This window comes from Mastomys coucha, unplaced genomic scaffold (genome assembly GCF_008632895.1).
Source record: "Mastomys coucha isolate ucsf_1 unplaced genomic scaffold, UCSF_Mcou_1 pScaffold18, whole genome shotgun sequence".
NCBI classification, from domain to species: domain Eukaryota; kingdom Metazoa; phylum Chordata; class Mammalia; order Rodentia; family Muridae; genus Mastomys; species Mastomys coucha.
The window spans coordinates 111,522,213-111,546,137 of record NW_022196900.1 but is presented as its reverse complement, the minus strand read 5'-3'; the positions used below and the strand labels follow the sequence as shown (position 1 = coordinate 111,546,137).

At 53.4% G+C, this 23,925-nt stretch overlaps 1 protein-coding gene across 1 annotated transcript in view; it reads right to left on the bottom strand.

Annotated features, from left to right (window-relative positions):
- Positions 1 to 23,925, bottom strand: part of Acot7 (acyl-CoA thioesterase 7) — a 100,812-nt gene that overhangs the window by 487 nt on the left and 76,400 nt on the right. The window contains exons 7-8 of the mRNA XM_031379616.1: positions 17,549 to 17,665; positions 9,040 to 9,224 (exon numbers count right to left, since the gene is read on the bottom strand). Coding sequence (XP_031235476.1) covers positions 9,040 to 9,224; positions 17,549 to 17,665 — 302 coding nt within the window. The remainder of the gene's footprint in view (positions 1 to 9,039; positions 9,225 to 17,548; positions 17,666 to 23,925) is intronic.

Below are 23,925 nucleotides of genomic sequence, written 5' to 3'. Positions count from 1 at the left end.
CCAAGTCCCAGGCACAGTTATGCCACACATCCCAAGCCCAGGATCTCTAGTGATGGCTGGGTTAGGAAGTCTGTGTGGGGGGTGGGTGGGGGGAGGACAAGTGTCATAAAGAAAAGAGGGGTTGCCCCACTCCAAGGAACAACTGTCCAACCTTGTTTCAAAGGGAAGGGGGGAGGCTGGGTGGGCCATGGCCTTGAGACAGGCCTTACATTAGGAGCAACAGTCCCACTCAGTGGGGAGAGGACCCTACCACCTTGCCTTAGACTGTGAGATCCTCAGGCAGTGTCACCTTGGGCTGAGCAACTTAAGCATCTGGGACCACAGCATCAGTGGGCATGAGCAACTGAGCAGAGGGATTCGGGTGTAGGATGGGATTGCTGGGGGATGCTCCTGATAGTGTCTATGGCCTGCTGGGACTTCACTATGAACTCCTGGGCAGTTGTTGTGGTAGCAGTGGGAGGGTCGGTCACTTTTGTGGTCCCACCTGGCGCTGCCCTGGCCAAGGAGCTGGGTCTAATGAGCTGTGCTAATTCTGCCAGGAAGCATCTCATCGTGACACTATGAGGGTATCTGAAAGCCAAGGAAATGGGGCAGGCGCCCTTCACCCAGGACGACACCAAGTCCTGGCAGCTAATTTTAGCCCTACATGCTTTGTAGACATGCAGTACATTGGCAAAGGAGAGCCACCGGCCGGAGGACTTAATGTCAAGTCACACCAAATATTTCCTTCCACCAGCCTTCCTCCAAATTGCTCCCTAAATGTCACCAGGTGTCACCTGTCCAGGCTGTGCCAGCCAGGAGCCAATGAGATGCAAGGCATTCAGACGCCGCCATGCTTCCCACCGTGGCTCTGGCTCCCGCTTGCAGAGTCTTAGCTGCATATACAGAAACGGGTTTCTCTGTGGAGCCCTGGCTGGCCTAGAACTCAGAGATCTGCCTCTGCCTCCAGAGTGCCAGGATTAAAGGTGTGGGCCACCATGCCCAGCCATACAAAAGTTCAATCAGCATCACCCTCCACAGGGAAGAAGGCTCCTCCCAGAAGACAGAGGTCCAAATAAAAAGTGCAGAGCAACTCGCTTGCATCTCTGCTGGCCAGGGCACAAGGCCGCGAGCACCTGCACTAGGTCATCTCCCACAGTTTTTAAGACCTGAAATCTCAAAGTAAAACCCATGTGCTTAGCCCGGTTAAATTAGAGCTTCCCACACTGGTTTGTTCCAGCGCCGTTGGTCAGGTGGTTGTTGGTACCGTGCTTGTGTGCTCTTTTCGCTGGTCTCCACAGCCCATCGATACTGTGTTCCGTTGGTTATAAGCCATCTAGTCTATGGATGTTTTGAGTAACAAGCTACCTCTGAGCTCTGGGAGGCTGGGATCCCTAGTGACTTTGGCACAAGGAAGAAGCTGCCCGAGTGGGGAAGAGGTGGACCCAGGGCCAGCAGCTCTGTAGGGGAAGGGACACTGGTTCCCAGGGTGCACTTGGGCAGAGCAGCCACAGCCTAGTGCTTCTGCCCAGGCGCTCTGCACTCCTCAGAAGGCAGACTCAAGACAGAAAGCATCCAACTCTGACCTCCAGGACGGAGGGTTATCTTCATCCAAGGGACAGCAGGAGTCCAGGAGGGCTCCAGGCTTATCAGAGGACAGACCGTCCCACCCAGAGGCCCTTAGGTTTGCTGTCTTACACACTAGCAGGTAGCTACATACAGTACAGGGGTCTAGGTGGAGGCTCTGCAACTCACTAGCTGTGTCGCTCTGGGCAGTTACCCAACCTCTCTGTGCCTCCTCCTCTCACCTTCCTATATAGTGGTGCTGCTCCTAGGGTGTTAGCAAGGCTGCTGTACTTGCACGGTTCCCATGTACACAGAGGCTCCAAGGCAGGCTCCTCCTCCTCTCTCATCCCTACATATGACCCCCAGTCCTCATGAGGTAGAGGGGTGGCCAGAGTTCAGGGGCCTAAAGGGGCTGAAAGCTGGTGGCGCTATGCCCATGCTCCATAATGATGCTGCCGGTGGTTAGCCTCAGCTAATAGAAGACAGCAGCAGTGCCCTCACCAGGGAGGCCATGCTGCATGCATGGAGTCTGCATTCCACTGCATCTGGAGGCGGAGTCCAGCGGGTTTCCTAGACCTCAAATTCCTCCAGTTGAATTGGCTCGCCCCTTTCAAGCAATGGCCATTAAGGCAGAGTTCCTAAGTGTCTGCCACCAGGGATCAGTCTGACTGGTTCCCCCTTGGCTTCCCCCACTGAGAGCCCTCTGGCTATTGCAGGTGCCTGTGAAGGATGGGGCGGGCTCTCTGTCTCACAGCAGAGAGGCCTCCAGAGAATGGCCTACCAGTCCCTCACCCTACAGAGTTTCTAGCCCCCAGTCCAGCTCTTCCTCATGAGGCAGCATTCTCCTTGAGCCAGAGTCATGAGGGATCCCTGGCTCCTAGAGCCCAGAGGTAACTGTTAAGTCAGAGCATCCATAGCCACAGCCAATACAAAGGACCAGGATAACCAGCAAGTGGGCCATACATGGCCACCAGAACCCAGGTTACCTCAACAGTAAATGCTAGGCCCTCCACATCCCCAGAGAGGCAGCAACATGACATCACAACATACCAGGGAAAGCCAGGCCCTGGATCATCTCCTATTTCCTGAGTATGTGAGGAACCTTCCTCTTGCACAATGAGGTTTAGGAGAGATGGTGTGTATGTGCATGCATATGCATGCGTGATGAGGGGGTCATCAGGGCAGGGACAGGGAAGGCGAGCACCATTCTCTATCACACCACCACAGCCTCAGCAGCAACAGGCCTTAGTAGCTCCTGAATGCATGCCTCGTGGCACAGGACGTTTGTGACACTCGGGCACCGATGGTTGGACCCAAGGAGGCATGAGCCACAGTGTAGGGAATTGCAGCGGCCCGCTCGGGGAGGAGGCATGGCTGGGGCCTGGCACTGGGCCCTCGTGTCTCCAAAGGTCAGTGTCTGCAATGACCTCATCACCAGGATCTGTCCTCAACCAAAATGAACGCTGTTGGTGATGGATGTGTGGGCGGGTGGCCAGGAGAGCATGGCCCAGGCTGAGGACCCACAAGGAATGTGCCAACTGATGTCCTCATCACTCGTATCTCTAGGGATTGTGGCGTGTGCTCAGAGACGGGAGTCCAAGCAGGCCAAGGAATTCAATTCTACTTCACTGTCATCTCAAGATGACAGAGGCGTCTCTTTCCTGGAGGTCCTATCAGGGCAGCCGAAGTCAGAGAGCCGGCTGGGGGACACAGCAGAGGCAGGTAGGTTTTCTTGGCCAGTGACTGACAGAGTCTCCATGTCCCTGCTGGGTCTGGAGCTGACAGAATGAGACAGATGGCTCCCTGGGCAAGGCCCTCACCATGGCACAGCTGCTACTTCCTGCAGTACAGACCCCCTCCATGGCAAAGTAAATAAACACATGCGGTGCATGTTTCTCAGGGAGCTGGGGGGCGGGGAAGCCAACGTTTTTCCATAGGAGACCTAAGGCTGTCACCAAGAAGAAAGGAGCTGGTGGCCACGGGGCTATGGGCAGCTCTTGGCTGCTAGACTGCCCGCATGCAGTAGCAGGTTCCTCATGCCATGGCAAAGGGATTGTGTCGGCTGGGGGTGTGTGGGATGGAAGGCAATGCCCTAGAGGGAGGGAGGTGAGGCTGACAACAGGGCATGAGTCTGGGTCCACTGGCCTGGTTGTGAAGTCTCATAGTACTGCCAGTCTCCCTCACCAGGAAATAATTCCATGGGACACTTGAAGTGTTCCCTGTGTGGCCTAGTATTATGTGTCCCTCACACATGTTCTTAGGCATGATCATCCGTGGAGTTACTGGTTGTCTTCACAGATGACCTGAGGCCACATGCACTCTGGGGCTATAGGGCTCAAGGGTCGCTCACCTCTGCTGGGCATCTGCTTGCCCAGGCAGTGGCCTGGGAGGACAACCAAACGGCCAGGGTCTCATCTAAGTCAGCTGGGCCTGAGGGCAGCTTGCTCACTCAGAGGAACACAAGGCCCAGGATGACATTTCCCAGCCATAGGTTAAAGGTACATTGCCTTCTGGATGCTCAGACTCTGCCTGGCCCTGGGTGCTAAGCCCATCCCCCTGCCTGGCAGCTCCAGCCTCGATTGGCATCTCTTCCACACAGCCTGCCAAGTGCCGGAGGAAAGCCTGTGGCTTTCAGAGCCTCACGCTGCGAACCAAGTGTTTCCACTCTGCATATTCTGTGCTTCAAGAACACACATTTGGAGCACAGCAGAGGGAGAGAGGATGAGCCCCGCCCTCCCATAATCAATAGCTTGTCCTTTTTATAATTAGTGAGTGCCCGATAAAAGGGGGCATCCAGCGTGGTGACGTGGTGATGGTGGTGACGGACACCTCCCTGCTGGCCTGAGGGACAGACTTTAAGTAGGAAGCCACACAGTGCGCTCTCTGTGTTCCACAAGAGGGGTCCCGGACACTCTTCTGATTGGTGTAGTCTATGGGAGCATAGTGTGTGCAGGCCTCAGACCAGACAGTGAGACTCAGCACAGGACTACTGTCTCCCTAGTGGGCAGGGAGGGGACAGTGACAGTCCAGCTCTGCTGATCACGTGACCTCAGCAGGCCTGGGCCTGGCACCTGGAGGCAGAGTGCCCACCACTGGCTGAACAGCTGGCTCCGTCAATTCCCTGGACCCATCTAGGGGCCCTGGAAGAAATCTCATCAACACTCTCCCCAGGGGCTCCTCTCACCTGCAGGGATGGGCTCACACCTAGCACACACTGTTCCCACATGGCTGAGAAAGTCCCTGTATAAAGGCCACCAGAAAGCTGTTGGCAGAGCAGAGGGTTAGCTGTGTAAGGGAGGAGGGTCTCCGAAGAGCGTGGATGCTTTCGTCTCGGCAGCCTTGACCACAGCTCCTAGGTTAGTTGTCTACACAGCTAAGGGCGGGTCCTCATCTCAGGCTCTGCCCCAGTCCTCCTCACCCTGATGGAGGTGACCACTGGACCTGGACCAGCAGAATGAATCAGACTTGATCCAAACAGCAAAGTCCTGGGCTAGAGAGATGGCTCATCGGTCACAAGCACGGGCTGCTCTTCCAGAGGCCCTGAGTTCAATCCCTAGCACCCACAGGTGGCTCACAACCATCTGTAATGGGGTCGGGTGCCCTCTCTGGCATGCAGGTGTACATGCAGATAGAGCACTCATACACATAAATGAATCTTAAAAAACAACAACGGACCAAGGAAGTCTACTCAGGTGAGCCTGGCCTTGTCCAGATTTAAAACTTAGGGTTTGTAACAAACACAGGGCCAGCCAGGATGACACAGGCGCACCTGGGTATGGTTGGTGCCCCCAGTGCCAGTTTAGAAACTCCCCAAAAGCTCAGCCTTTCTGTTGGCAGCAGTATGTCTTATTGATTCTACTCTGTGTGCGCACGCACGTGAGTGGAAGGCCTCCTGGCATCCTCCCCACCCCACCCCCCGCCCCCACTGCAAGCTCCCAGGACTCTCTCTGAGCCTTTGTAGACAGCCTCGGGAGTGTCCGGTCTGAGGGCTTTGTCCACGGCACTCTAATATGGAGTACTAACTGTGCTGCAGGCTAAAACACTGTGGGGTGGGGGGTTCTTCCCCGGGATATACCAGGGGCCAGAGCTGCCCACCATAAAACCTCTGTCTTGGGGGGCCAGGCCTCATCTTGCCTCCCACTTCTAATACTTCCCTTCTAAGACAGTGGATTCAGTGTACTGTGACACTCATCTCCCCTAGCCTTAGGCACGACTCATGGGTCCTCTTGTATGGCCCTCCTGGCCACTGGGCTATCGGTGCTCACCCCACCACAGTGTGATACCCTGGTGGCCTCACTGCTCTGTGGCCTCTTGTGGATCATGAATGGAGGTGACAGGCCCTTATTCTAACGTATTCCACTCATGGAGCCCTCTGGCAAGCCTCCTGCGGGAGAGAGAGCTGCTCAGCAGGCAGCCAGGCTAACCGTGTTCTGTGCACATGTGCGGATGGCAATCTGGACCTGAGGGTCCTCAAGAGACACGTGCAGCTTGGAGGGGGAAGAGACTGAGGTGGAGGCAGAGGCAGTCCTGGGGAGGGGAGGTACCCTCTGATCTGGGCAGCTTCCTGAGGATGGGCAGTACCCATGCCTTCTCGGAATAGATGTATCAAGCTGCTGCACTTCCTGCTTTGGCCAAAGGCCACTGAGAACCACACTCTGGCCAAACGAATGGCGGAGGCAGATAAAAGGCCTCAGATTCCAAAGGCAATGACAGTGTCCCAGTACAGAAGTGCTCGATGGCTCTGTGCGTGGTGAATTCTCTAGGCTTGAACATGACCCCTCTGCAGAAGCCTGTGGACAGAGGTGTCCATACAGAGATCGGAGCCCTGTTCCCCGTCCCCAGGATAAGAGCCTTAGTGAGGGCCATCCTTCCCATCTCCTGGAAGCAGGCTAGATGTCTCCCTGTAGTGCTGAGCCAGGAACTGTAACCTCTCTCTCTGCCCCTGGCTCTCAGAGGCCAGAGAAACAGACTAGAAAAAAACTGTGTTCCAACCTCTGTAGAAAATCAGAGGCCACGGGAGTAAGTGTCTACTCAGGTCCAGTACCGGCTGGTACAGTGTGGTGACAATGGGAACGAAACGCCAAGCTGGTTCTCAAATTGTCTGGGCTGATGCAGAGCCCCCTGCAAGGAGCAGGCCCAGCAAAGCAGGTGGCTCTGTCTCACGGCAGACGCCTGCCCAGAACCTGAACGGAGGCCAGCAGCCGCAGGGCCAAGTCAGCAGGTCTGATTCAAAGGAGTACAGAGAAGAAAACAAGAGACACCTTTCCCTAGCCTGATAGTGCCAAAGTCCTGGGAAGTCACTGTCCAGCCCTCCCTCATGGTCAAGCCTAGAGAATTCACCATGCACAGAGCCACTGAGCAGGTGCTTCCCTCAGGCAAACCTGGCCGTCCCCCTGCCCGTGATCTGAGCTGCTGCACTGGGTGAGCTCTCACCGGTCCCTGGTTGAGCTCCTCTGGCTGTGACAAGTGAGCAAGCCTCGCTGCTTTGGGAAGGAGAGAAGTAAGTTGGCAGAGCCCTGACTCCTTCACTGCCCCATTTTAACCTGGACCAAGTGCTCTTATCACCTGAGGCCTATGGACTAAGGCAGGGTCTGGCCCCGCCTGTCTGTGTGCCATTCATAAGGTGCACACACCCGGGCATGAGAGACACCACCATGGATTGGAACATTCTGTGACAGGGCAGCTGGCTCTCTGCAGTTGCATCCAGAGTTTCTGAGAACATATAAATCAAATCCTCTGAGCTCCCTACCTCCTCAGACCCAGGCCGAGCATTCTCCGGATACAGAGTAGCTCACTGGGGCCCTTGAGCTATGGCAGTCTAACCAGCGCGAGTTCTGACCACACAAGGGGCCAGAGGGATCCTTAGCCCAACACTGACTCCATACGGGTCTTACCTTCCCCAAAGCACTTCCCTTACCCTAGCCAAAAAGGAAAGAAAAAAATCCGCACAGTAGAGGAACCGGGTCCCAGGGAGCCACAGGTCCTGAACCACAGGAGGCCTCTCCTAATGCGCCTTCCCATATCCACAGCTCAGACAAGAGCCTGCAGCTCATCCTCGCTCCAGCGTTAAAGAGCTCTGCTCCACGGAGCATGGGTGTCAGGTGTGGCCCTGCTTCCTGCTCCGGCTGGCCAGTGGAAATCGGCCGGGGTACGGCAGCAACTGCAGGCCTGGCGCACAAGCCCTCCCATCAGGAAACATCTCCACAGAAGCAAACGAGGCTGCATTCCGTGTCAGCAGGGCCCTGGGGAGGGAGCTAAAAATAGACAGAAGCTTGAAGATGGTTGGCAATGGGGGCGAGGGGCAGGCAGGAGCTGGAGGGGCACCGTGCACACTCGTGTAGCTGTGTGCCGTCCACGTGTGTGCTGAGGTCCAGCATTTGCGCTTGCGTGGCTGGTTCCCAAGCACAGCCAAGCAGAGTCATTCTCTGGGAAGTCTTCCCCGCTCTGTGCTGAATACCCCTTCCCACGTCAGTGAAGAACCAAGCAGCATCAAAGGAACGTCTTCAACAAGTGTGAAGTAACAGCTGGACCCCCAGGCCGCCACCCAGGGTAGACTCTCAGAGCTGCAGATGGACACCTCTCTCTCCACCCCTGTAGTGCTCCACATCCAGCTGCATCCTCTCTCTGAGCAGTGCTCCTCCTGTGCACCTCAGGATGCAGCTTTCTACCTTCAGTGAAGGTCATGGGCCTGGAACCTGACTTCAGGGCACACAGGGTACATGACCCCACCTTCCAGAGCCCACCCTGGCCTCAGTGTTGGGAGCTCAAAAAAGATGCACCTGACCATGTAGCTGGGAAGGAGGGCTCGTGGTTTCCTGCTGAGTGCTGAGACCATGCCCACAGCAGCACCAGCCCTCTCTACTAGGTATGGTGAGCTGTGTCACAATGCAGACCGTCCACCCAGCTCTGGAGCTGTGCCCCTCATCCTGTGCCCATTTGAGTAGTCCTGGAGAGCCCGCCCTCACAGTGCCAGAGGCCTGGGACACGGCCCTGCTTTGCTTTGCATCTGTTCCTAGCTGAGGCTGCCCCTCCTACTTCCCACCCCAGGTCTCTCTCTGGCCAGAACTCCGTAGTCTCCTCACTTCCTGCCTAAGGTCACACAGCTGACAAGCATGAGCCCCAGGAGCACAGAACTGAAGCTTTCTTTTCATCAGATGATACAAAAGTCCAAAGTCACACTGGGAGGGCCCACACCTCAGTCCCCCTCCCCTCAGCTCTCCCTCAGCTCTCCTAGCCCCCCACCCCATGAGCTTGAGGGGCTCCTAAGACCACACCCAGCATGGACACAATCCCAGCACGGTGCTATCACAGCATAAGGAGCCATGATGGTGAAGAGCTCAGAGAGGTCTGTCTGTCCTGACCCATCTGCCCATCCTCCAGCCTGCAGCTTACAAGGCTCTCTTCTAGAGACTTGACTAGACCTGAGCACAGCCCATGGTCACAGGCCTGGGTCACCCTGTTTAGGACAGGATGGTTACTCCTGAGGACACTTACCACAAGCTGAGGCACAGGCAGCGGCTTGCCCTCCTGGTTCAGGGACACATAGGTGAAGAAGGCACTGGCAGCCCGGTAGCGCTTCTGTGAGTTGTCCACCACAGGGTCAGCGTCCACCAGGACCTCAATTTCCATGGACTTATTGCTTGTGAAGGTCATACGTCCGGAGATGGTGATGACACAGCCTGCAGAGGACATGGAGCCGCTGCATTATCAGACACTAGCTTGATCTCTACCCATGGGGGCACTTGTGGGTGGGACATGCCAGAGAGAAGCCATGTTACTGAGGACAGTTAGGATGCTGAGTTAGGCAACACAGGCAGTGGCCACTACGAGACGTTACAACAGACTATTAGTGCGCGTCATTATTAGTGTGAGTCATCTGTCTCCACAGCATACATTCACTGCTGCCCCAGCATTTCTGGCAGCCACCAGGTCCAGACCCACTGAGCACACAGCCAGGAGGGCAGATCAGTCAGCCAGGCTCTGGGCAAGCTTGCTCAGTCCTGCCACCTTCCTTGTCCTCTAGGGCAGGGCAGGGTGGTGCCCACTGGCCACACAGCTGCCACACTGGGATGTTCTGAGCACCACAGGCAAGTTCAGAGCTTTACATTCTTTATACTGGACTGACGGGAACACTTGACTGTCAGGCTTGCTCTATAACCCAATGGTCTTAAACATGGGCCTAAGTCTCATCCTCTGCGCTCTGGGACAACATGCCACAAGTGTATGGTGGTACATCTCTTGCCAGCACCAACGTAGGGTCATGTGATCATGGCCTTAGTCCACAGTCACTGCTGCCCCTGTAGATACTGAGTGACTCATCTCAAGTCTACCATACCCATCCTTAGCCACATGGTGCTTCAGCCTGGCTTCTGCGTCTGGATATTACATCTGTCCTGTCACCACCCACCCTTCTACAAACCCTCTAGCGCCTGGCTTTACCTCGCTCTACCCTTGGTAGTTTCTGGTCTCAGGATGCTTGAGTCTCCTCTTATAAATGAACACAAGGGAGCCTGACCTCCAGAAAATCATGAAGGGAAAGTCAGCAGACCCAGTGCTGTGGCTGGTGCTGCCACAGGTCATCATTCCTACCCATGATGGGACTGGCCACAGCTGGGATGGCCTGTGGGGCCTTTGGTTAAAGCCGGCTCCTGGATGCTGTCACTTCTGACTGATATGTGACCATCATCAGAATCCTTATCCCATTTTTTAGCATGGTGGTCTCCATGTGGGTCACAGGGTCACTCAGCGGGAACCAGTGCTGGCTGCAGGGCCCTACAACACATGTCTAGCGTCCTAGCTTCAAGACAGGCCCTGAAGGACACATTGAGACAGCCAGAGAGAAAGAGACAACAATGAAGGCAGTGGGCTATTCTGTGAAGAAGTAGCAGAGAGTTGCAGTCCACATTCAACTTCATACTTACACAGGTGTTTCAGTGTAGGGCGTGGCCATTTCTGGGAGGGAGGGAGGGAGGGAGGGAAGAGCCAGGTGGTCAGCCATAGGTAGCCTGACACAGCTGTAAGGCTGTTACATGTGAGCATCTGCCCGTGATGACTATACCCCATGTCACATCCCAGGCCTGTCACCAGCTCAGAGTCTAAAGACAGACCAGTCAGCCCAGGCCTGCAGTGCCTCTGCCCTGTCCTAAACGTCCACTGAGAGCTGGCCGGGCTGTAAGGCAAGTGGGAAAGAAGAAGCCAGCAAGATGTCCTCAAAGACCAAGGCTCAGATGAGGGCTGCTGTGTGAACGGCCAACTACTATCTATTGCTGTGAGGGGCAAATTCTAGGTTCTCCAAACACGCTGTGAATTCCAGACAACAAATGGAACCGTATCTGTCTGCTGTTGCCCATGAAAGCCATTTCCTACCATTCACCACGGCAAAATCTTGGCTCTCACAGTTTAATGTCTAAGTTGGAAATCCAATGCTTTTAACCCCAAGTTTAAGTCAGAAATGGCTGGTTCTGAGACCTGGACCAGAGGTCCCAAAGCAGGAAGGGTCTGGAGCCAGGGATGCCACATCACACAGCAAGCACTCCAAACCTGGGCCTTTTCTGTCCCAGGAGAGCTGCCTCACAATGTCATACACAAGCCTCTGGGAGAATTCCAACAGACGCTACAGAACTGGCACCTGATGCAGCAGCTGAGAGAACAGGATCAAACAGAAAGCTCTGTTGAGTCAAAGCTTCAGCTCCAGGGCCTAGGCAGGCATAGACCACACAGAGGCCCTGCAGTGTCAAGGCCTGCCTGGGGGTGGGGGAGGGAGGCAGCTAAAAAATGGTCTAAAGCTTACATGCTCTTGTCCTCATCTTCCCTCCACACTCCATTAGGGCCTCCAACCACAGACACGTCTCCTACAATGGCAGCCTAGTTGGCCCTTTGTGTTCCTTCTCAGGGACACTGCCAACAGCCTATCTCCCTCCACTGCAGACCTCCCACCTAGTCTGTGATCACGCTCCCTCATGGATCTCACCAGTGTCCCAGTCTGGAATATGCCCAGGGGGCAAGGCAGGGTCCCCATTATGTGGCCAGTAACACAGACCCACAGGGCTGTGGACCACAGGAACCTAGCACGCTGCTGGCTCCCAGAGCTCAGGGAAGCCCTAGACCCTCCCATTACCCAGGAATGGACAACGGACAGGCCTGAACTGAGTGGCTCAGAAGCACAGCACTGACCTCCGTCAAAACACCTTTTCATTCATTCTTTTTTTCTTTTTTTAAAGATTTTTTATTTATTGTATGTAAGTACACTGTAGCTGTCTTCAGATGCACCAGAAGAGGGTGTCAGATCTCATTACAGGTGGTTGCGAGCCACCATGTGGTTGCTGGGATTTGAACTCTGGACCTTCGGAAGAGCAGTCAATGCTCTTAACCCACTGAGCCATCTCGCCAGCCCAAAACACCTTTTCTTAAGCTGGGCAGTGGTGGTGCACGCTTTTAATCCCAGCACTTGGGAGGCAGAGGTGGGTGGATTTCTGAGTTTGAGGCCAGCCTGGTCTACAGAGTGAGTTCCAGGACAGCCAGGGCTACACAGAGAAACCCTGTCTCGAAAAGACAAAAAACAAAAAACCCCCACACCTTTTCTTATAGGTTTATTGTACATGTGTACACATTTTGCCTACATGGGTGTGTGTGCACCTTGTGTGTGCCTAATGTTTGTGGACCGGAACTGGAGTCTTAGATGGGTACCTCGTGGGTACTGGGAACCGAATCCCAGTTCTCTGCAAGAGCAACAAGAGCTCTAACTGCTGAGCCTTGGCTTCATCGCTAACAGCTGCCCACAAAATAGTCTCACTCCACACAGGACAGTCCAGAGTATAACTAAAACAAAAACTGAAGCTGCAGCGTGCTTACAGTCCCTGAGTATCCTGGGAAACAGTAATGCCACCCTAGAACAGGGGCGGGGGGTGTTCTCTGTGGGGAACTGGCTCTGGAGGTCAGGCTGGCTGGATTCAGAGGTCTGCCTGCCTCTGATTCCCGATTCCCTACTGGTGGCATCAAAGGTGTGCGCAGCTCTACCAGCTTTTGTTTTGTGGTTCTTGTTTTTGTTTTTAAGCAAGGCCAACAGAATGGGATGTAGGGAACTCCTAGAGGCAGAAGACCACTCTCCACACTCAGCAGAAAAGGGACACTATGTAGGCTGACGAGAGGCTGGAGCAGCACCACTCACTGCACACAGCCTCAGAAGACCCAAGGACCTGCTCAGACGTGAGAAGCAACTGTAGTCACATCCAAAGTAAACATCAAAGGTATGTGGTGTTGCTTTTTGACCTGTGGAGAGCATATGCCACTCCCTCACCCTGTAGCTGCTCTTCTGTGCCCTGGATGCCTAGTTGTGGCCTGTCGGGGTCACCAAGAAACACCTGAGCCCCAGTGCCTGTGGGCAGCTCACCCTCTCAAGCTGAAGTTTGCAGACTGGAACACTGAGGTATCAGGCTGCAGAAGGCAGGCTCTCAGCACAGCGCCTAGCGCTGACATCCGCAGGGTCCAAGGTAAAAGGGTCCAGTGGCTGAGCTGGGAAAGGCCTGCTCTGAAGCCACAGATAGCCAGCCTGAAGGCTGCCCCACAAGGCTTGTAGCTTGCTGCAGCTGGCTTCCCCACAGACGGTGTTACTCCCTAGGATGGAGCAGCTAGATTCTAGCAGCATGCCAGGGATTTGAAAAGCAAAACAGGCGGGCGGTGGTAGCGCATGCCTTTAATCCCAGCACTTGGGAGGCAGAGGCAGGCGGATTTCTGAGTTCAAGGCCAGCCTGGTCTACAGAGTGAGTTCCAGGACAGCCAGGGCTACACAGAGAAACCCTGTCTTGAAAAACAAATAAAGTCAAACAAACAAACAAAAAAAAGAAAACAAACTAATTTTACAACAGTAGCTGTTACCAAGCACTCCAAAGTTTATGAACAGCTCCATGTTTTGCGCACCAGAAAGCCAGGGCAGAGAACTGTGTCAAGAAAGCACAGGGCAGCCAATGGATGCTGGTGCGACCCTGCAGCCTCTTAGACGGTTCCTGCTTCCACCTTCTCTCCAGGAGGCTAGTCATCCACAAGCAGACTGCACTGCTGGTTTCCTAACTAGCACTTACAAAGACCACTCTTCAAGGAAACGGCTTGGAATTTAATGTCTCAACCAGGGGGAGAATGGAGAACATCAGCCCTAGATACAGCCTGCTCAAGTGGTTGAGGTTTCTCCTTTGGACTGAGGGATGGACGGTAGTACTGTCCGCCCCAGGCCCCCATGCTGGGTCCTGTCCAGGATCCTCGGCACACTCGGCCTGCCACAGCTCATGGCTCCCACTGACCCCGGCATGCATGGTACTGGCATGGAGATCCTGTGATGCTCTTGCTGATCTCAAGGAATTGGACTTATGTCTTCTTCACTTCTTACCCGGCAGAGACACAGGACTGGACACTTCCTAGTGTGTAGATAAAGTCACTGGACACCAGAACTCAACCTACACCTTTAGCATGCATAAGTGGCAACCTTCCTCTGTACTAGGATGCCAGGCTGAACAGGCTGAGCACAGGGTATTGCAGGAGCCATGGAAGTTGTGAGCCGCAGGTGGGATGGAGTGTGTCCTCCCTGCTCTCGGCATAAGGGAAGAGTCACCCCCAAAGAACCAAGTATGGAAACAGCAAGTCTACTCTTCTGCAAGGGCAGGGGCGACCAGTGGCCCAAATGCCCACAAGGAAAGCCCAGCTGCTGAAGCAGCCTCTGCTTGTACACCTGAGTGCGGCTGACTCTACCTTAGCACCGGCCTGCTCTGCTCAAGCTCACACATTCTTCCCTGACCTTCTGGGGACAGGCCTGTGACCATGCAAAGCTGTTGGCATAATTCTTCTGGGGGGTGGGGGGGCATCCTACTGAATGACAAACAGGCATTCTGTTTCTCCTTCTAAGAGACAGATCCAAAAGACGGCCTGTAGCTCAGGACACAGGAGCCGGAGGGGGCAGGACGGATTCTAGAGTGTATGAGGCTCTCCTGAGATCTTAGATTCACATGTTAGCCTCCAAAACCAGAAGAGAACTCATTTCTGTCATTTTAAGCACCCGTCTGCAGGCTTCTGACACAGCAGCCCCAGGGAGCTAACACCATTTTGAATAACACGAGCCCACGTGTGCCAGGCCCATCTCTCAGATGTTCCCTGAGCTCTGTGGATGCCGCCTCATCTTGTACTGGTGCATGTCGCACCTTCTCTGAAGAGGTGGCAAAACTGTCCCCTGTGGCCTCCTCCATGCCAGGGCTGAGGTGGGAGGCAAAGGAAAGTCACAGGGAAAGAGGTTCAAGAGGCATCAAAGCCCCAAGGTTAAGGTGCCCTCAGCAGTCTCATCAGACCTGGGCCGCTGGCTCCTCCCTCCTCATGGCTGACATCATCAGACCTGGGCCGCTGGCTCCTCCCTCCTCATGGCTGACACGATTTGGACTGTGTCACCAAAAACCCAGAGTAGGAGGAATTTGTCAACCTTGTTCTCTGGTCTAAGGTGTCAGAGCCCTCTCTCCTGAGAAATCAACCCCATCTGTGGTGACGACACAACCAGAAACATGTGAGGAGGGACCGTCTTTGCTGGACACACTCTCGGACACACTCTGTAAAAGGACAACACACAGGGTCCTCACAGGAGACATCTCTGTCGAAACAACAAGCAAGGCCACAGTGTGTCAAAGCCTGAGGAGACTGACACAGACATAAGCCAGACTCCATAAGAGCTATTCCAGGACAGCCTCAATTCCTTCAAACCCCAAACAAGATGTCATCATTTGCAGTACCCTGCTGCTTCCTGGGAGGAGCCAAATGTCTCTTTCAGAAGTCTCTACCTAGAAGGCTGTATAGCAGAAGGACAAGGAAAAGGACTGAGGCAGACACTGAGGGAGGGCCCTCACATCACAGATTTTACCTTTTTAAAGGCATGGTCTCACTATGTAACCCTGGCTGGCCTTGAACTCCTGAGTGCTGGGATTAAAGATATGCACCACTAAGACCACAGCTCTTCAGCTAGAGAGACCAGGCCAGCCAGGACGTTCTGGGTAATAGATATCCACGCCCACCACCAACTCCCTGAAGGAAGCCAGTACAGAACAGTGTTGGACCAAAAAGCACAGACCTTTGGAAGTGAAGAGCCCTTTCTGTGCTGCAGATAAATGCACCTTCTGTCCTCAAAGCCCCACATGCTCTGGTGGCAGAGATGACCTAGAGAAGCTGACTGACTCTCATCTGCTGTGTGACCCCTTGAATGAAGCAGCTCCTCTGATCCAGAGCCACTGTCTCTTCAACATCCCTTTCCAAGCAGTTCCTGGTCATGTGGGGTTTGGGGTGAGGATCCGGGGGTCTTTTCCTCGATGTCTTCATTCTGAGAACAGAGCTGAGCTGCTTTAAGGGTCTCTGACTCATGGATATAGCTACCACTGGGTGGACATGCTTTCTGACTCATGGATATAGCTACCACTAGGTGGACATGGAGGAAACGCTGCTGTCTAGGACCCTCTTCTCAGTCCTAGATCAGTGAGGGAGGGTTGAGCAGGATCAGCTCTCCATGATGGGTTTGGGCTTATATTTAACAATGAAGTGCTGAGCAGCCACCTCACCAGGTGGGAACTCTAGGAAAAGGGAAGCATTCGACACAGGACTCTCCTGTAGAGAAAATCTTGTGTATTGTATGGATGCATCACCTGTCAATTACAAAACCTATGGCCTATAGGGAAGGGTGGAAAGACTAGAAGGTGGGACATCCAGGAGGCAGAGAGGATTCTGGGATTGAGCCAGGAGCAGGAAGATTCACCCAACAAATGCATGGCAGCTGAGCACAGGGAACGAGTCATGTGGCAGAATGGAGGTTAAAATAATTGGCTTAGTTTAATTATGATCTAGTCAGAGCAGTGCCTAGCTAAGTGGCTAACGTCTTTGTCTATACTTGGAGTCTGGGCTATATTTCTGGAAGCATGGCGCTAGCAGGAAGAAGCCGACTTCACTTCCACACTCTTCCCCCCCTGAAAGGCTCACAGCACGAGCCACAGCAGAAAGCACTCAGGGCTTCTGACACACAAGGCCTGCAGAAGGAGCTAGAGTAGAAAAGATCCACCTGTCACGGGCAACTGTTAAGATGGCACCGGTTGTCTGTGTTTGTGGCAAATACCCATCAGTAAGAGGAATTCTTGGAAGTGGAGGGTGGTGTGTCATTGCTGCGTGTCCTCACTGGACAGCCCTGCATCTCCCCAACCTTAGAGAGCTTCTGCTGACCATGAAGCAGCCCTGGGAGCACCCAGGGCCAGGAGGCTCTGCACTCAGCAGCCGGTAGGCAAGGCAGCGAGAAGTCTTAAGCTGTGTGGCTCCTGGACTGGAATCAGCCATGCGAGCTCGGCCCAGCCTCACGCTCTGCCCTCCCACGAGCTGCTCTCATGGTGCAGGATCCCAGGGCCAGGGCCTCCTTTTAGACTCACCCTGTGCCTGCAGCTCACAAGGCTGAGACCCTGATGAACTTGCTCCATAGGCTAGGCTGTAGAGGCCTAGCCACGGGATTAGACTTCCATCATGTGAAAATTCCCAAGCAGCCCTTAAGCAGGGTCTGCTTAAGAGTGATAAGCAGAGCTGGCTGAGGAAGGAGAGCCTGAGGCACCTTCCACAGTTCTGCCATCACTGTCTGTCCATCTAGTCTTAGGTCACCTCCTACTCCACAAGGAGGAAACCAACAAGGCTTGGTGGCAACTGTTCAAGTGAGAGTACACAGGGCTCCCCTGTCTTCAGAGGATGAGCCAATGCTGGAGTTCAGGGGCAGAAGCCTCCATCATCCCACCAGATAAATAACCACCTGCCTCACCGGTGTGTGTGTGTGTGTGAGTGTGTGTGTGTGTGTGTGTGTGTGTGTGTGTGTGTATGCGCAAATGGCAAAGCACAGCTCTATCTTCCTGCCTCTCGGGGGACACAGGCAAGATAGCAAGTGTAAGCACAGAGTGAAGTGGCACCAGGAACCCCAAAGAGCTGCCCCCTCATTTTCACAGGAAGAGAGAGCGCTTACCTTTCCGGATCTTGTCATGGAAATTAATGGCATCCACAGAGGCAGTTACTATGTTGGTCTTGCAGTGGCGTGCAGCCACAATCCCAGCCACTTCATCCATGAGTTTCATGGTGACACCTGCAGAGGAAGGGGGCGGAGCTGGTCAAACACTCCACACTGTGGAAACAAGTCCTCCATCCACGAGGGCCAGGGCTCCTGTCAGCAGCTGGCTGGGATGTGGCAGGGATGTGGCATGTGATGACTCTCATTTTAAAGCTGAATTCCTCAGGAGTATGTGACAGTGGTGCCAGGTGACACTCCAGGCAACTGACAAAGTGAAAGCCCCTTTCCAGTTCTCCACAAACAAACCTCACTCTGCCAGGAAGAGTTTATGACAATGTCCCCTTGGAGGACGTCAGTCAAGACATCAGCTACTTAGAAATGGTGGCACGCTTCTGTGACCCATAAACTCACAGGCCATCCTGGGCTACACAGCAAGATCCTATCTCAAAACAATAATGACAAAGTCAGATAACTCAGAGCAAGGACAGCTCAGGATCACCAAGTCCTTCCTTCCCACCCCCTTCTCCTTCTGTCCCTCCCTCTTTTCTCCTTCTGTCCCTCCCTCCTTCCTTCCTGCCTCTGCCTCCCAAGTGCTGGGATTAAAGTGTCCCATTGTCCCACATCCCTAGTCCTTCCTAAAGGGGGCTGAGAAGGGGACAATTTCTGGGCAAAGGCTGGAATTTGGAGAAAGAAACTGTATGATTCAACTGCTTCACACCCAGGGACAGAGATGCTCAGAGAAACAGGTCCGCAAACACAATTTCAACAGTAGTCTCACTCACAACAGCCAGAGAGAAGAAGCAACACAAATGCCAGCCTGCTGATGAAGGCCAGAAGATGCTGTGGGTCGGGAAACTCTGCCTAGACGAGGCAGAGCAGAGGAGCAATGGGATGAGTGTCAGGGGCAGGGCTTCTCTTCTAGAGGGAATCTTTCCCGACCCAAACTCTGAAAGCTGAAGTGTTCCAAGAGCTAAACTCTTTGAGCACGGATGTGAAGCCATAAGCAGCAAATTTCATATTGCAGAACTGTTTATCACACAAAATCGTAAAAAACATCATACTGTGAGAATATAAGACCCACTATGGAAAACAGACAGTGGGTCCTCAACATTGGAAACACAGCCACCCCACCCCACCCCCGCTCAAGGGATGCTAGTCCCCCCAACAGTGCAAGCATAGCTCTGCAGGCCTCCCCATCTCCCCATTCCTCCGCCTTGCTAAATACTGTTAGATTACCTTCCAAAGGCTAGCCACCAAGGTCCATTGGCTACTTCCTCCTCCTGAGGCTGACTACCAAGGTGCAGCTATCAAAGTATTGAAGTCCAGCAATCAAAAGCCTCTTTTGGTTCACCTACTTAACACAGCCAATTAAAACTGAACACCTCATCCTAATACAGGGCTCCTCTTTTACATTTATAAACTGCCATTTGTGTACAGGCCCCAGCTCTCTCCTTTCTGTCCAGAGGCATCCTTTCTGTCTCCTTTGTCCTCTAGAACAAACACATTTTCCTCCTCCCTCTCTCCCTTGTTCCCTTCCTCTTCTTCCTGTCCTTTCTCTTGTCTCTGTCTCTTGTTCCTTGCCCTTTGTCCCTTTGGAGCAGAAATATCTCCTTTGTGCTAAGACCTTGGTCTTGGGGGTCCTGAGCCAATACTGATTTCTTAACTGGCAATCCAGCAATCTACTTCCTGTCTACTTCCTAGATGTAGAGCCAGAGGAGCCTGCCTCCTCTCTCATGACAAGTGTTATTTATTCAGGTGTGTGTGTGTGTGTGTGTGTGTGTGTGTGTGTGTGTGTGTATAGTCTACACACATGCGTATGCATGCACTTGTGTGAGTGCCTATGCAGATGTGTGATTCAGCATGATCGTAAAGATTAGAAGGCAACTTTTGGGAGTTGGTTTTCTCTACCCACTATGTGGAAACTGGAAATTAAACGCAGGTTATTAGTCTTGGTGACAAGTGCCTTTACCCAATGTGCCATCCTGCCAGCCCTAATTGCTTATTTTTATTTAAATTTTAACAGCAGCAGCAGTGTGTGCATGCACACATGCTCACACATGCACCACAGGATGCACATGTGGAGGTCAGAGGACATGGGTCCATCTTTATGTAGATCGCAGCAATCAAACTCAGCTGGCTGGATTTCCATGGCAAGGGCTTTCCTCACTGAGCCGCTTGCTCAGTCCCTTGCCAGCTTATTTTTGAGACAAGGTCCTGCTAATGTAACCTAGACTGTCCTTAAACTCAAGATTCCCCTGCCTTAGTGTCCCAAGCACTGGGGTGTAAGCTACAAAAGCTTCAAAGTGACACCGGTCCCCTAACAGATGTCAGCAAGTTTAGAAAGCTCGGTGCTCATTCTTCTCAGGCATGCAGAAAGAGGCACCCCATCTGAGAAAGCCCAGGGCTAGTACAGTCACAGCCCTCATGTGCTGGCAGGTGACGGCACTGCCCAGCAGGAACTACATGTGTATTATAACAGGACTTTCTAGGAAGTAGAAAGGTTCAGCTAAGCTTAGTGAGAACTGGCTGTAGGCACCATCTTCAAAGTGCCACACACAGGTGCCAGTCCTGCCCAGCCTAAACAGAAGGTCAAGAGCCCACTTCTCTTAGCAAGAACAGGGGCACGGAGCCACAAAGCCTCCCCAAGCCCCCAGGTCTAAGCATAGGGCAAGAGAACCAGCCATTGAGACCAGCTTCTTCCTGTGCAGGTGAAAGGGGCTGCTGCTCTGCACTTTGGATCTGGGCAGGGGTTGCACTGGGTTTGTTCTAACTCAAAGAGGAAGACTTGGTACAGAAATAGACACTTAATAGTCATGTCTGGGTCCCTCATAGGCTCCACAGTCCTCCCATTGGCCTGGGAACCTGCAGAACCTGAGAGTGGGCCAGGCTAAGTCCATAGCCTGGGATGTTCAAGAATCAAAAATGCAACAGGATCCTCCATGAGTCAATGCTCACAGTCTTGGGAAGATGGGTTTCAGAGTTGAACAAGTGTGGGAGCCCACCACAGTGGTTCAGGGCACAGGGTCAGGAGCTGGGTAGCCTGAAGTACAATTCCATGCCTGACCCCATGCTTCCACCCCACAGTCAAACCTTGAGCATGTCCATGGATGACACAAGAGCGTGATTGGGTGTCCCAGTGGGCAGGTGACCCTGGCAATCTGTGCAGAAGAGAAGGTATCAGCACATGTACAGGACGGCCGAGGAGCAAACAGATGACGGGAGGGGCCGGTGGTTACTGTAGTTGCTATCATGGGAAGCAAGACCTATTGTTGAACTGAACTCCACTTTCCTGTGGTCTTTGCAGACTCAGGATTGGAGAGAGAAGTAAGATGCCTCTGGAGGATTCAGGAAGTCTGAGACCACATGCACTCTGCTCAGGTTAGTTAGCACGGGGATCAGAAGACAGCCAGCCTCTCACACGGAGGCATGCCCCAAGCCATGCCATTCCATCCTGATTTGGCCGTGGCTTCACTGGAAGTCTGTGTGTGCACTCTGGCAAATATTTAAGGACCCTGGAGAGGGCAGAGAGAGTGTGTTCAGAGGCTGAGTTCTTCTAGGGAGATTTCTTCATGGGCACCAGCACACACTCAGACCATCCTCAGAGCACAGCAGTCACAACAAAGTCCTTGGTGGCTCAGAGCACAGCAGTCACAACAAAGTCCTTGGTGGTCAACAAAAGCTCCCTTGGCTCAGACGACTATCAACGGCATCGGCTGCACAACACTGACACTGCACACCACGAAAAGATGCGCCCAGGATCCAGACGTGCCTTTAGACCATATCTATCAGTCCAGCACAGAATGGCCATGAGGAGGAGAATAGGAGCGAGGCTGCTGGCCTCACAGGCACAACAGTCCTTCAATGCTGAGGTCACAGCACTGTGACTTCAGCACAGAACACAGGCCTCAGGAAGCCCAACCCTTCTGACAAGGATGAGCTGGCTGTTTCCAGGGAAAGTACAAAAACAGAGAAGATGAAGTCTGGCATTGGCAGAGAAGAGAAAGGTGGACATACACCTAGAAACTCTGCAAAGCCGGCTGAGCTCAGGGAACTGGCAGAAGATCTGCTGCAGTCAGTTTGGAGCTTCTGCCTATGAGCGTCAGTGCTCATAGACTCCTCAATAAATACAGACTGAGGCTGAGCTCACAGAACTGGCAGAAGATCTGCTCCAGTAAGTTTGGGGCCTCTGCCTATGAGAGTCAGTGCTCATAGACTCCTCTCAACAAATACAGACTGAGGCTGAGCCCCCCGGAAAGCAACCTCAGCAGACAGGTGCATTGCTGTCTCTATCTAGCAAATCAGGGCACAGAGTCACCAGGAGCTGTGAGTCTCACACACACAGTAGGAACTGGGACCAGACCCTGCCCAGGGGGCTCCTGTGGCCAAGCTATACTGCATTTCCAACTTGGTTGGCCAGATCAAGGGGGAAGTGGAACAGGGTGGTGGCAGAGATTTCAGATCATGGTGAGGGGCAGGGAGGCAGGAAAATCACTATGTGTAGAGGGGGGTCATGGCCTGGAGCATCTCACTGGTCTCTAGATAGATTGTGTGGGAGGGGCATAATGAGGAGGGAAAAGAAGAGTTGGTGTAAAATCTAGAACTTGCTGGGTGGTGGTGGTGCACACCTTTCATCCCAGCACTTGGGAGGTGGAGGCAGGAGGATCTCTGTGAGTTCAAGGCCAGCCTGGTCTATAGAGTGAGTTCTAGAAAAGCCAAAGCTATACACAGTCCCTGTCTTGAAAAGCCAAAGAGTACAATGGAAGAGGCTGACCTCAGGCTGTATCAGTGTAGCCAGCTAGCAGCCATCAGCTCCACCCCAGGCCCGTCTGTAAAATGCTGACAGCTGGTGCAGAAGACTCTGGAAGAAACAAGCATGGCCAGAGGAGCTCCTGGTTCATAAGTGACACACTGGCCCACATCTGGACTCCACAAGGCACCCCAGAATGCAGAGGGACATGCACACACATCTGGAGCCATGCCTCAGTTTCCCTGACCTTAGATAGACCCTGGATCTTGGTGCTCAAGAGACGGCTGCTGGACATGAACACACTGACAAAGAAAGACACTGACAGATCCCAAGTCAACTCAGGCAAGCGTCCACCCATGTTAACTTGACACTCAAAAATGTCACTTTAAACAGTGACATTCTCCCCTTTGTTCACAGCAGACTGGTGTTCATGATGCACACTGGATCTAGACCACCTCCAAGAATCCCAAGGTTCAAAAGCTGGAAGTTAAGCCTCCTGGGATACTCAGACTAGCTGTCAGCCCTTGCAAAAAGCAGACGGTCACAAACTCCCAACACGCAACAGCTCAAAGTGAACTTCTGTTCCATAACCAGTGAGTGAGTAGCAAAAGAAGACCAGGCTAAAGCAAAGCCCCACACCTATCAACGCAAGCATTAGGGTCACAGCTCTGCATCCTCAGGGTGGCGAGCCCCACTCCTGGAATCCTGCCATCGAAGCCGCATGGTCTCCTCTGGGCTGCTTCTCTTTATCCCCCAGCTTTCTTCAACAGACACCCCACTGGAGTAGCTTCTCCAACACACTGGGGTCCGCAGTCTAACAGGCTTGGGCACACAGCTTTACCTGCGGCTCTCAGAGCTGCCTGGAGGGTACCTAACCTACCACACACTGCCCTGCACCTCAGGCTTCCTTCAGAATCTAGGTGGATGACTCAATGACCTCCTATCTTTTGAATTCTGCGTGCCAATGTGGAGATAGTGCTGACACCCTTCGCCCAGCCATGGCTACAGTGGCTTCCGAATGCCTGGGGAGCCATGAGACAGACACACTGGAGATCTCCGCATGAGCCTCTTTCAGTTACTTTTTTTTTCCTTTTCTTTTTTTGGTACTGGGTTTCTCTGTATAGCCCTGGCTGTCCTGGGACTTGCTAGGTAGACTAGGCTGGCCTCGAACTCACAGAGGTCGTTCCAACTCTGCCTCCTGAGTGCTAAAATTAAAAGTCTGTACCACCATGTGCAGCACAAAGGCACACTTCTCCAATAAGCTAGAGTCTCACCGTGTGTGGCATCCTGAGATGTCACCGCATCTTCCCTGTGGCCTCAGTGCAGACTGCTCAGCTTCCTCTCCCTGGTATCTGTGCTTCCTCTCCCGTATCTGTGCTTCCTCTCCCGTATCTGTGCTTCCTCTCCCGTATCTGTGCTTCCTCTCCTGTATCTGTGCTTCCTCTCCCGTATCTGTGCTTCTTCTCCCGTATCTGTGCTTCCTCTCCCGTATCTGTGCTTCCTCTCCAGTATCTGTGCTTCCTCTCCTGTATCTGTGCTTCCTCTCCCGTATCTGTGCTTCCTCTCCCCGGTATCTGTGCTTCCTCTC